A 14,113-nucleotide genomic window follows, 5' to 3' on the forward strand; every position below is an offset into this window, starting at 1 on the left:
ACTTTGTAGGTTGTGTTTAAATGGTCACCAGCATGTGACAGCTGAGTCATGTTCATGTAACTTGACCACAAACTGCTGTGGGCACCAGCAGCTTCCTGCACATTTCCTGCACATCCTGCCAGTTGACAACTGACCGACCACAGTTGACCATAGTGTTAGTGAAATATTGCAATGAGCCGTAAATTTCATATGCAAGCTTCCTTAAACCTGTCTTTAAGCCAACCACAAGTTTCCGGTAAGTGGAACTGTAAATGTGACTTCCTCATTATCTTGAAACAGCTTCAAAACCTGTTTGACATGTATTCCTTGGTCATCATAGTGAATTGGTTATCCAAAGGACATCTCTTTGATACTGAATTATTGATAGGTCAAATAATATCTGGGATCACTCCTATCTTTTGATTATGATTCCTATCTAATCACATTCAAACTTCAGTCATATCACATTGGTATCACAGCAGCTGCTTTTGAATACCCTATTAAATCGATGGCTGGACCATATATGACAAGCTTTTCTCTCCCCCCATTCACCTTTTGTGCCTCCCCTATTTCCTCATAGACTGTAAGCTTACGAGCAGGGCCCTCACTCCTCCTGGTATCTTAATTTTGTTATTTTGTATTGTCTCATATTGTCTGTACATGTCCCCTCTGGATTGTAAAGCGCTGCGGAATATGATGGCGCTATAGAAATAAAACTTTTATTAATAATAATAATAATATTATTATTATTATTATTATTATTATTATTATTATTATGACTCGAGTGTCAGCATAGTGTGCTTAGATTCCCTCAGATGTGAGAATCTGAGCACACTGTGAGGAAATGATGGAGAACAACATTTCTCCATCTTCTCCTTTCTGTGAGTTTGCGGATGTCATCTGAGTGCAGTCTGAGGATTTCCACAGGTGTAGACTTTAATAGGTGAGGCTCGTCTGATTTACGTGCCAGATCGCAGCATGCTGCAACTTTTGTTCTCATGCCAAATCGTTATGAGGAAAAAAAGAGAAAAGTTGATCAGAATTGCCCCATTGAATAACGTTTGATATTACTTGTCCGATTTATACGATAGTGTGACCCTAGCCTAATAGTGGAAAATGTTCTGAAATGATTCATCTTAGTATGATTTATTACATGTCAAAATCTGTCATTTTAAGGCGTAAGCCACACGGCGAGAAAATCGGTGCGAGTGGAGTGCGATAAAACGTCGCATTCCCCTCGCACCAATATTAGCCTGTGTGTCAGCGCACATGAGCGATTATTTTCTCAGCCCTAATCGGACCGAGAAAACAATAGCAGCATGCTGCGACTGTAATGCGAGACTCATTTCTCTCGCACCCATTCAAGTGAATAGGGCAAGAGAAAAATCGCACTGCACTCGCGGTACACCGGTGTACCGCGCGTGCAGAGCAAGAATCGCAATAGCCGGCTACGGAGGAGAGAGGGAGATAAATCCCTCCCTTTCCTCCTCAGTGCTGGCCCGTCCCTCCGCAGAAATAAAACACAATTAGTGAATCCATCTTTATTGAACTAAAGAACCCCCCCACTCACTCCACAGTAATCCAGGGTCAGGGTCCCGTGATGTCCAATCCGGATCCAATATCATCTGATCCGTTTGCTGGAAAAAAATGCAGCTAAAAAAAAAAATGCTGTGAGCAGACAGCAAAAATGAACACTCATTGACTTTGCTGGTGAAGCAAAGTCATGCAGTTTTCTGAACAAAAACGTGGTAAAAAAAATGCCTAGTGCGCACATAGCCTTAGTGTTGGCAGCCATTATTTCTGCTCGGTGTGAATAGATTTTAATCAGTGAACAGCACTGAGGCCCACTGGTCCCTCGTCCAGCTTAGATGCTCCCAGGCCATGCAAGATGACACCTGTGCCTCGTGATGTGGTAAGGTACCCCTGCAGGTCATCTATCATGCAGACCATGGTGATGTAAACAGTTTTGAATGGTCTGACATGACCCTTGGGTGCCTCTCGCCTCCCCTAAGGTTATGTGCGCACGGTGCGTTTTTCGGGTGCGTTTTTGGTCTTAAAATTGCATAAGTTTTGCTTCCCCCAGCAAAGACTGAGTTTTCATTTTTGCTGTCTGCACAGTGCAGTTTTGTTCTAGGCACGTTTTTGTGGTGACCACAAAGATGCAACATGCCAATTCTTTCTGCATATTTGCCAGCGTTTTTCACCCATGCAATGCATTGGAAAAAACGCTGCAACAAAAACGTGGTAAACCGCTGGATATGATGCAGATGACATGTGCTCTCAACTTCTTTGGTTGACCATGGCGAGGCTTGTTCTAAGTGTAACCTGTCTTGTTAAACTGCTTTATGGTCTTGGCCACTGTGCTGCAGCTCAGCTTCAGGGTGAGAGCAACCTTCTTAAGGGCACGTTACACGCTACGATATATCTTACGATATGTCGCCGGGGTCACGTAGGTAGTGACGCACATCCGGCATCGTTTGACATATCGTAGCGTGTGACAGCTACGAGCGAGTGTGATCGTGCAAAAAATACTCACCTTATCGTTGATCTTTGACACGTCATTCATTTTATAAAAATCGAACGTCCTTCTGCGCGCCGGTTGTTCATCGTTCCAGAGGCAGCACACATCTCTCCGTGTGACACCCCGGGATGTTACTTCCCACTCATCTCCGCCCCTCTGCGTCTATTGGGCGGCCGCTGTGTGACGTCACTGTTACGCTGAACGTCCCTCCCCCTTCAGGAAGTGGATGTTCGCCGCCCACAGCGAGGTCGTTTGGAAGGTAAGTATGTGTGACGGGTGGTTACGACTTTGTGCGACATGGGAAGAAATTGCAGTGTGTAAAGCAGGCTTTTATAGCATAGAATTGTTCCTTTACATAAATATGACGTAGGCCCTAAGCCATCTTTATGTAGAGCAACAATTCTTCTTTTCAGATCCTCAGAATTCTTTGCCATGAGGTGCCATGTCACTTCCAGTGACTAATATGAGAGTGTGTGAGCGATAACACCAAATCTAACACCCCTGCTCCTCATTCACACCGGAGACCTTGTATTGGATAGAGAAACATCTCATAATTAATTTTACAATTACCCAGTATATTATTATATAGAAGCATAAGTAAAGTTGTGAATGTAATATTTGCCTGTAGTTGATCAGTGGGCCCCCAGAGTCCATGTTACTGGTGGGCCCTGATTGCAGGCACATTGTAATGAATGCCCTTCTGCCGGTGAACAGGGAGAGTTCCAGTGCTTGGGCGCACAATCTGGCGGCATACAGTGTATACAGTGCTGCTGCGTGTGATGGCTATCTTTCACTGCTATTGAGAGGTGAGCTGATGGCCAACTTCACTTCTAAAGTGAAGACCAGGGAAATATAGCTGCAGATGCTGAAAGGGTCACAGATCCTGATGAAGGCTAGTTATATAACATTTTTTACACAATTGTGGTAGAATTGCTGAATTTTGTATTAGTCGTACGCTGTTTTTCACGGTTTGTTGTATATCCCTTGTGTGCACTCCCTATGAACCATGTCACATTGATGACTATATCCCATATATTGTGGTTACGGGCAGGTTAATTCAGGGCACCCTTTTCATCTTTGTCCACGTTCCTCCCTCTTGTGGTGACGGGTCTGATATATACGGTGGTGGTGCTGTCTTTGTAGCACTGGTCCATAGAATGTCTTCCACCCGCTCTGGTAGGCTTTCTCAGGCAGATCATGTCTTCCGATTGGGGGCAGTAATTCTCCTCTATTCATGTTGCTCTTGAGGTGATCTAAAAATAAATGGCAATCCACAATGGAAAGGAGTAGGTAGATTTATTGATGTGCCAGCCCCCTGGAGAGGCTTGTTTGCATAGGTTAGGGGTGGGGCACAGATGTGACTACTAATTGGTACCATTGGAGCTCTGCTCCGTGGCTTCCTTTTGTGTGAATGCCTTCCACTCGCCATGTGCAGTGTGACTGCCCACTCGTGAGAGCAGGCGAGGGTGGAATGCTCGGAGCAGAGAGACCTTGGCTGTGGACGGCATGCCGTTGTCGGAGCAGAATGTGTATCTGGACACATAATTTCACATTCATTGGCTGTCTAAAGAAAGCCATTTCATGGGAGGATTGGACAAGGAGCTGCGTCAATTTGCTGCCCGTCTCCAAGGCACTGATGATGCTGCCTTCACAATCTGGCTAACGTCACTGCTCCATCACCCAGCCTGGGTGTGGGCTTGTTGCTCTCCCCCTTCTTTCTCCTCCTTTTTTTTTTTTTCTCTTTCTCTCCTTCATTTTTCTCTTTTATTTTGTTCTTGGATAGCTTGTACATTTCTCTTGCTGCCTTCTACTCAATGCTAACAGCATGATATTTTGCAATCATTTAGGTGAATACAAAAAGGACGAACTCCTGGAAGCTGCCAGGTGAGTGCTCTTTAAATTTCCAATGCCTTTTTGGTGGGGGGGAGTGAAGAAGGGAAGGGGGGGGTTGTCGGGTGAAGGGATCCAGCCGGCTTACAATAGCATTGCAGTGTTATTGTTGTGTGGCTGCTCGCTCGTACACTCCACAGCTGGCCAAGTTCATTAGTATGGATCTTTGCACACTTGGCTGCCTGTGAAGAAGCAGAGCGGGGCATTCATGGAGATGACACGCCAAATATTGTGCCTTTTACCATACCGTTATGCCATCGCTTCACTGTAAAGTGAAAATGTCATCCCCGTATTCAGCAGAATATATGCCTGCCGTATTAATCTTGTTCCCTATCCTTGTATTACACACATACTGATTTATTTTCTACACTAGTAAAGGAGGTGTAAATGCCTTACCTAATGTAAATGATTTAGGGAAGCACGAATATGTATGTTATATATACAGTGCTATATATTGTGCTGATTTTCTCCATCCCCAAAGTTGCATGGTATGAAGTTAATGTGTTTCACTTGTTGGAATCCTTTTTGTTACTTTTGGGATTGCTTTAAAAATGTATCCATTTATACAAATGGGGTTTTTATTGCATAAAAATTGGCTAAAATATTAAAACGTTAAAAAGCAATAAATCCGAGTTTGTGAGCATCACTGATTTGCTGTAAAATTGAGAAGCCACTTTTAGCGTTGTGTGGGTGACATTGTACAGCAGGAATGAAATGCTTGATATGAAGGGCATGGAGGAGAAGGCATATGTAGAGGACACGGCGCTGGGCCGCTTTGGCCATTATTTACTGCACCTACTGCATTCACTTCATAGTTGGTGGGCTGCCATATAATGACATGGACACTGGGGAAGAAATCCTTAATTTCCTCATCTTGTTCTCACAGGTTGGCTGCACATAAATCTAAGCCACCTGACGAAGTGTATGGAAATGAGCCTGATTCTCCGTCTCCCCCATTGCCGTGCCTGTGAAGCCTTGTTGCTGGGGGGAGTGCTGGAATCTACTGCAATGATGCTACTCAACCAGTGTCCTCTCCGGCAGTGATCTCACCATGCATGTAGTGTTGGGCTTGCCACTCACTGGGGTCTTGTACATTTGCCTGCTTTTTACTTCCACGTTATCATGCTGCAGTATCGGTCGGCGCATTTTTCTGCCACTTACGCTTTAAAGACCTAATGGCACGTATGGGAGTTGAAAAAGCTAATCTTGGCACCGGTATTAAATATCACATACTTGAGCATGCCTTACTTTGGCACCTTTCTTTATTCCGAAAGGAAGTTTTCAGATGCTGTTTGCCAGTTCTGTGCCCACTTTCTAAGAATTGCCTCAGCAGCCAAAGAATGTAGTAAAATGTGTTTTACTATTATGTTATGCTAGTGTGGAAGGATTTGGAAGCCCAGTAATGTAACCTTTCTTTTCTTTTTGTAGGAGTGGGAATGAGGAAAAACTCATGGCTCTGCTTACGCCTTTAAATGTGAACTGCCATGCCAGTGATGGACGCAAGGTGACCACTCTATAGCATTATGTCTTTTGTTTTCTTGTGTACCAAACCATGTGTATAACTGACAGAAGTCTGTGTTTTCTGTTCATGTCACTATTGAAATTTTCTTAAAATTTTCTCTGTAAGGATCCTAAGGACAAACTTGTTCCTTCTGGGGTGTGTATGTGCATATGTGTGTGTGGGCATATATATATATATGTGTGTGTGTGTGTGTGTGTGTGTGTGTGTATGTATAGGTGTATAGAAATATATATATATAATATGTATGTGTGTGTGAATAGAATATATATGTGTGTGTAATATAATATATATATAATATATTATATAATTATATATACACACCGTATCTTTCGGACTATAAGAAGCACCTGACCATAAGACGCACCCTGGTTTTAGAGGAGGAAAATAATATTTTAACCAAAAAATGTGGTCATGACACACTGTTATGGGGCAAGGATCTACTGCTGACACTGTTATGGGAGTAATGTCCCCAAATTCTCTACTAAGGTACCCCATCCTGGTAATGATCCTCCTGCCTTGTATATGATCCTGCTCATGTACCCCCATCCATCCTGCTCATGTACCCCCATCCATTCTGCTCCTAATATACCCCCATCCTAGTATATGGCCTGTATCCTGTGGCACAGAAAAAAAAAAAAAACGTTTTTACTCACCTTTCCTCACTCCATGCAGCACCGATCATCTTCCTCTCTGTCTCAGCTGCAGCACTGCTGATTGGAGCCGGCACCATGTGTGGAGCCGTCCCCCTACAGCATTGCGGTGTCTTCTGAAGTTCCTGTCTGCCCCGGTCAGCTCATCTGTGTGGACACTAGCGGCGCGCACAGCGATGATGTCATCGCTGTGTTCACCGCTTTCTCCACAGATCAGCTGACTGGGACAGACAGGAACTTCAGAAGACACCGCAATGCTGCAGGGGGACGGCTCCACACAGCACTGACTGGAGAAGATCGCGGTGCTGCAGGGGAACGGTGAGTGTACTGATCACTGCACCCCGCGCTGATGATGATACGTGGGGAGCAGTGAATACAGCTGCACATGATCACTCCAGGCTGTAGTTGCCAGGGGTGATCATGCGGGCAGGCTATATGCGCGCACCCCCCGCCCATCACCCCGCCCACCTGTCAGTGCCGGCTTCAGCGCTGAGAGATGGGCTGGAGGATGGGCGTGCATATCCAATGAGCGGGCCCACGTGGTCACGGCAGGCTGCTACACCCTGCTCGTGCCCCCGATGACCCGCTCCACCGCAGCACCCTCATTCCCTGCAGCAACATTCAGACCATAAGACGCACCCCCCACTTTCCCTCAACATTTGGGGGGAAAAAAAGTGCGTCTTATGGTCCGGAAAATACGGTATATATATGATATATATTATATATATATTTATATATAATATAATATATTATATTATATTATAATGCAGAAAAAGATTTTTTTCACATAACTTGCTGATTGCTGGGGGCCCGACGTATGGGACACTGCAATCCTGACAGGGCTCTGTGTTCAGTGGTTCAGTGGATCGAAGATGTGCATTCTCGGCCTGTGCGCCATTGCTTTTAATAGGACTGTATCACACAGTACTGAGACTGAGCTATGTCCTGCAGTCCCACAGACAATGAATAGAGCAGAGGCCACCACTCTATGTAATTTAGCCTCTTTCACATGTCAGTTGTGTGTTTTGCACGGTCTGTGGTGTAGGTGCGTATGTGTGTGCATATGCTGTCTGTGTGCCAGCTGTGTGACATCCGGATAGCACACAGACAGCATGAACTTCTATACTTACCTATCCCCGGTGCTCCTCTCTCCAGCGCTGCTGTTGCTATCGGGTCTGCGGTGCAGTGAATATGCAATGAGCGGGCCCTGAAGCAAGTGACGGCAGCGCTGGAGACAGGTAAGTATAAAACATCATTTTATTTCAAAGACACGTGTTTTCTCTGGTTCGTGTCACACACATCAGCATGCGCTCTGTGTGACATCAGTGATGCAGGAGAAAAACGGTCTTGTCTCCTTGCGGAATAAAGACACGTATGTGCTCCATACAGATACTTTCCTTGTGAATGCGCTGGTGTGCGTAGACCCATTGATTTTAATGGGTCTTCGTGTACCATGTCTCTAGTTCGTGTGAAAGAGGCCTAAGACTGGGCTCCGCAGGGCCCTATTCTCAGGATTGCTGGGGTCCCAGTGCATGGACACACAGAAAACAGCAAGTTATCTCCTATTGAATTGATGGGGTTTTCTCAAAATCACACAACAATGAAACAAAAGTTTGTGGTCTCCTATATGTGAGGTTAAGAGCAACATATAGTATAAATTACAAAGGTCATTTCTCATTTATGTCAGCATAAAATGTCGAAACAACATAACCCTTTTTTTGTTTCATCACTTTCCAATTACTTTGTATAGCCCACCAATTAAGAGGTTATCCAGGACTTAAAAATTGTAAACTTCTCTAAAATCTTAATCCTTTAATGCAAAATGCCGCACATGTATGTCAGTGCCAGGGTGAGCACGTGTGGAAGGGAGTTCAGGAGCTGTCTATTAGCAAGATTTGGAGCGGAGCTCCATCGCTGCTGTTAACCATTTATATGTCACTCTGACAGTGAAGTCTAAATAATGTAGTTGCCATATTGTAGCCCACCAATGTGTTTACCATGGCCCCAAGGGCTTGCTGAAGGCCCTTATAAATGCAATTTGGTACTCCTATAAAGCCTAGCCACAGTCTGAGCTTCATAGGAGACCGCACTTTGCTTATACTACATATTATAATACAATGGTATTCCAATATATAGTAATCAGATGATTGCAGGCTTTTGTCCTATAGGGGACTAAAAAATTAAAAAAAAAAAAATATATATATATATATTTTATTAATATTTCAACACCCCATTTATTTTCCCCATTAAAATATAAAGAAATTTGAAAAATAAACATTAAATATTGTTGCGTCCAGAAAAATACTATTTATCAATGGAAAAAAATTAACCCATACGATACTCTCAAAAGCGAAAAAAAAATCAAGACATCCGAACTGTTTCCCCCCCCCCCCCCCCCCGTCACTTCCCTGAAAAAAAATTAAATTGCAAACCATCAAACTGTATGTTTCTCAAATGTTAATAAAATGGTCATCTCAGGGCGCAAATAAGGAGGCCTTAGACCTCTACATTGCCCTAATAGTATTATCGACCAGGTCATTTTTACTGCAGGATAAACGCTGTAAAAGCAAAATCCCAAAGACCGTTGCAGAATTGCGGGGGTTTTTTTTCACCTTTTCATTACTCAGATTACTTTTTCTCTTTTTTTTCAGTACATTATATAACAATCCTGTAAAATAAACTACAACTTGTGTAAAAAAAAATAAAAAAAACCCAAAACACTTATTAGGCTGCTGCCCGTGTAGTTCTGATAAAATCACTTTTTAACCATCAGTAGATTATCATTACAGGACTACTTGGCGTGCTGCCAGATAGTCCAGTATATTCATGAACTCTGTATAACTGCTAGATCTGCAGCAGAGAAAACAGTGATTTTATCAAAAAGACAGCAAACGGCCTGGTAAGTAACACATTGCTGGAATCAGGGTCTCTATCTCTACATTATGCTGCTCTCGGATGGGGAAGCAAAAGCCTGTTGACAGATTCCCTTCAATGTTTTAAAATCTTGTTAACTCAAGCCAAACTACTTAGTGTGTAAATTTGTAACTTTTGGGAGGCCGCATCTATCAACCTATTGGTAGGTTATGCCTGCTCTGTGGAGACTCAATGGAGAGCAAGAGAATAATGACAAGTATGGCGAGATCCTTCTACTTGATTACTAAAGCACTAGATTTACTGGTTAAAGGATCATTTATTTTACTTTTCTATAGTGCCATTAATAGTAATGACTATGACTGTAATGTAATTGTGAAATCACGCAGGGAATAATGCGGGTAGCGAATTCTGCGTGTTTCATTGCGTCCTCCTGTGTTATTCCCTGCGGGATTTTGCGTTTTTCGGGACATAATGTTCATCACTGCCTGCGTTTTGCAGGGAAGTGATGTCATTATGACAGGAAGAGGAAGCGGAGCAGAGAGTGTAAACACACACTGATCACACTCACACACAGACATATAGAATACACATAGAAATCAAACGTACATATTACAAATAAATAAAAAAAAGTGTGCTAAAGGTAAAAACACGGCGGCGGCCCCGGTATTCTGAGGCTGGGGATGGCGAGGGCCAGGGTTAATCCGCCCTCCCCCTCCCCCCCTCTCCCGCAGCATTGAATATCAGCCACAGCTGCCCTGGGACTGTCGCATCCATTATGAGACATTCCCGGAGTGCCCCAGGCTCTTCCAAATTGTCGTGATGCCTGATGACCGGACGTCACCTCCTTCCCATCCATTTCCTGCTGCTGAGCAGGATGGGAAGGAGGTGACGTCCCGTCATCAGGCCAGCGAGCGCTTGCGCATAACGCTGGAGTTATAGGGGAAAGTGCGGTCACGAGGTTATGGGCGGCACTTACTGATGACACTCACAGCGCCGCCCATAACCCCGTGCCCGCGCAAAGCGTCACCAGCGGTCACACGCGCACACAGTGCACGGCACCGCTACAGTGGAACAGCGCATGCGCGGGACCACGGGCACCCAGGGGCGGCGTCCTGAGCTTTGAAATTCAGCGTTCGGGGGCGGCGTAAATCTGCAGGAGGACAGCAACGGACCCCAGGCAAGCCCGCCCCCATGAAAGATTTAAGAAATTTGCATCAGAAAAGGTACAAGTTTACAAAGTGTTTATTTTGGTATAAAAGGTGCCACAAAAACTATAGGAAGCTTCCTAGAATGCAGCCCAGGAGCTGCAGAGGGGGGAACTTTTAGCTCTATAGCTAAATTTCTGATGACAGGTTCCCTTTAAGAAAATTCCATTTTCTAGTGCGCACAGGGCCTTAAGCTACCTTACCTGCCCTATTCCATACCACTGTGACTATGCAGCGCCCTTTCCTGAATGGAGCGGAGGTATGCATACTCTTTCCACTCCATTCATTACCTGTGGAACTAGCCAAAGGTTGTAAAGTTTCTCTACTTGAAGATTACAGCTTTACTATTTTTGGAAGGTAAAATAGAATGGAAATCTTCATGAAAAGCCAACAACACCACAACAACGAAAAATGCTAATCTAGTCCAGATACTTTATCAGTTATTCACTGGAGAAGTAATAAATATTAGATTGCTAATTCCCAGAATAGGGTTCCTGTGTCCACTAACCACAAGACATGCAGCATGTAGTAGTTGAATGGAGCAGTTCCTATATTCTCTTCAGTGCCATAAACCTTGATAGGAACTGCAGGCATATGTTTGATCAGTCTCTTAAATCTAATACTGTATATACTCGAGTATAAGCAGAGTTTTTCAGCCCATTTTTTTATGCTGAAAACGCCCCCCTCGGCTTATATTGAGGGAGAGTCCCACAAAAAATAGTTCCCACCTGTTCTCCATTCACTCAGTGTCCTCTTACCTGCTTCTTGCAGACTGCAGGCACATAGACCCCACGGTGATTGCCGCCGATCCACAAGGCCGCCGATGTTGTCAGCGCACCGCAAAGCATTCAACTGAAGCAAAGTGCTGACTGTAGTGGCGGACTCTTGTACCGGCCACGATTATCAAGGGGTCTATATGCCTGCGATCTGCAAGAAGCAGGTAAGTGGACACCACAGGAGCAGAGGACAAGTGAGAATAAAGTTGGTGTGTGTGTGAACAACGACATAATATTGGTCAAGAATGGGTCCAGTAGGAGGACATTACTAAATGATGGGGCACATTACTACAATGGGGGGACAAGGATGGGCACATTACTATAGGAAGGGGAGCAGGATGGACACATTACTACAAGGGGGGGAGAAGGATGGACACATTACTACAAGGAGGGGATAAGGACGGGGCACATTGTTTTATTGGTATCTATTTTTGTTTGAAATTTACCAGTAGCTGCTGTATTTCCTACCTTATACTCGAGTCAATAAGTTTTCCTAGTTTTTTGTGGTAATATTAGGGGCCTCGGCTTCTATTCGGGTTGGCTTGTACTCGAGTATGTACAGTAATTATCACTAATCTATCATTTGGATAGAGTTAAATACTTTAAAGAGTAAACTACATTTAATTTTTGTTTCATAAATTAATAGTGCTCATGAAAATGTGCAAATGTATCAGAAATGTCATTCTTTCTTTTTCTGGTCCGTTTAATTTATGTCTAATCTGTACCCAGTGAAAACAGATTTTCCCATTACTGTGATAGGAGCTGACAGTTGGTGCTTTTAATATTGTATGCAGGAGGAGCTATGTGTACTGAAATGTCAAGTACAGTTCTCCATAGAGCTTTCAACACCATTCCATAGTAATGGAATCTTTGGTCACTGAGGACACATTTTACCTGTGAATTAAGAATTTTAAGAATGAAAGATCAGTCCAGGAGGAAAAATAAGCAGATTTCTCTGCTATATTACATACTTTATTTCCATGTGTACTATTGATTTATGAAAAATATAAATGCCGGGACTCTGTCACCAGGTTTTTGCCGCCTAATCTGAGAGCAGCATAATGTTGGGGCAGAGATCCTGATTCCAGTGATGTCACTTATTGCGTTGCATATTTTAGTTTTCATAAAATCACTATTTTATCAGCAGAAGATTACTAGGGGACTAGGAAACTTGCTGCCATGTTGTCCTCCATATTCATGAGCACTGTATAGCTCTACCCCACCACTGATTGGTAGTTTTTTGCCTATGCACAGGAGTACACAGAAAGCTGTCAATCAGAGATCTGCTAGATCTGCAGCCGATAAAACAGTAATTTTATAATAAATTCAACAAGCAGCCCAGTAAGTGACACATCTCTGGAATCGGGGTCCCTGTCCCTACATCATACTGCTCTGATAAGGTAGCAAAAACCTAGTGACCAATTCCCTTTTAATGCTCTGTTCACATCACTTCTGAGTTCTCTATCAGATGCATGTGCATAAGTCTGCTGTTGGTCACATATACTTTGTGGAATACTTTTTGCTGTTGCCCACTGCACCAACTTCAGTGTTATTCTACAAAGTTTAGAAGAATAGAAACCCTTTTTTTTCACATCCATTCGAGTCAGTGGATGATTATAGATATGAGATAAATATGAATGTAAGTGTTACGAGTACTTGGTGAGTAGTTTAAAGATGAGTGTTGATGATCCAGGGGTACAGTGTATAAAGACCGGACCGTTTGAGATGCACTCCTAGCAGAAAAATATACTTAGCTGTTAGTGGGTATCTAGGTACTAAGACCCTGGGTAGGCTTGTGTTTTTCTCTACATGCACAGTATGTACTGTATGTATCTAAGCGTACTTTCACACTTGCGTTGTTTTCCTTCAGTCGCAATCCGCCCTTTTGGAAAACAGCGGAATCCGTTAATGGATTCTGCTGCTTCCCATAGACTTGTATGGATGACGGATTGTGCCAAAAGTACCTGCGTTGCTTCCGTTGGCCATCGGCGTAAGCAACGCAGAATGTAACGTTTATTACTTGCGTCAAAATGACACCAAGCAGCGGATTCCGTTGCTTCCGTTAAAATTTATAATGGCTCCCTATGGTAGCGGATTCCATTGCAAAGTGTTTTTCAACGGAATCCGCTGCTGGATTCCGCTAATTTCTACTGAGCATGCCCAGAATGAAAAAAAATGAAAAAAAAAACAAACAAAAAAAACAGAGCTGACGCATTCCGTTAGACGGACGCATAACGGACGCTAAACGGATGCAACGGGTCCGTTATTTCACAGGAATCAGCTAACGGACTACTGTGAAATAATGGATCCGTTGCATCCGTTGACACCACAAAATTAACGGATGCGTCAAAACGACGGACCCAGCGAATTTCGTCCAACGCAAGTGTGAAACTAGCCTTAAGCGGTGTTTCCCAAATTCTGGCCCTCATGGGTCTCCAGCAGACACTATTTTCAGCGTGTCCTTCATATTACACAGATGGTTGATCCTGCGGCAATTACTGATGCCTTTGATAATAATTCCATCACCTGTGCAATACTAAGGAAATCCTGGAGGCTTGATCAGTTAGGGGGCAACGAGGACCGGAGTGTGGGAAACGCTGATCTAAACCATTTTGCAAATAAAGTATGAGAGGTGGAAAATAGTGCCCAGATATCAAGGGAACCTGTCAGGTGCAATATGCACCCAGGACCACGAG

The 14,113-nt window shown here is 43.7% G+C and overlaps 1 protein-coding gene across 2 annotated transcripts in view; it reads left to right on the forward strand.

The window, feature by feature from the left end:
- Positions 1-14,113, forward strand: part of TNKS (tankyrase) — a 349,200-nt gene that overhangs the window by 149,666 nt on the left and 185,421 nt on the right. For both annotated transcript variants that reach the window (XM_075352460.1, XM_075352461.1), the window contains exons 4-5: positions 4,348-4,384; positions 5,819-5,894. In XM_075352460.1, the coding sequence (XP_075208575.1) occupies positions 4,348-4,384; positions 5,819-5,894 (113 nt within the window). The remainder of the gene's footprint in view (positions 1-4,347; positions 4,385-5,818; positions 5,895-14,113) is intronic.

Source organism: Anomaloglossus baeobatrachus, chromosome 1, assembly GCF_048569485.1.
Source record: "Anomaloglossus baeobatrachus isolate aAnoBae1 chromosome 1, aAnoBae1.hap1, whole genome shotgun sequence".
Taxonomy (NCBI): Eukaryota; Metazoa; Chordata; class Amphibia; order Anura; family Aromobatidae; genus Anomaloglossus; species Anomaloglossus baeobatrachus.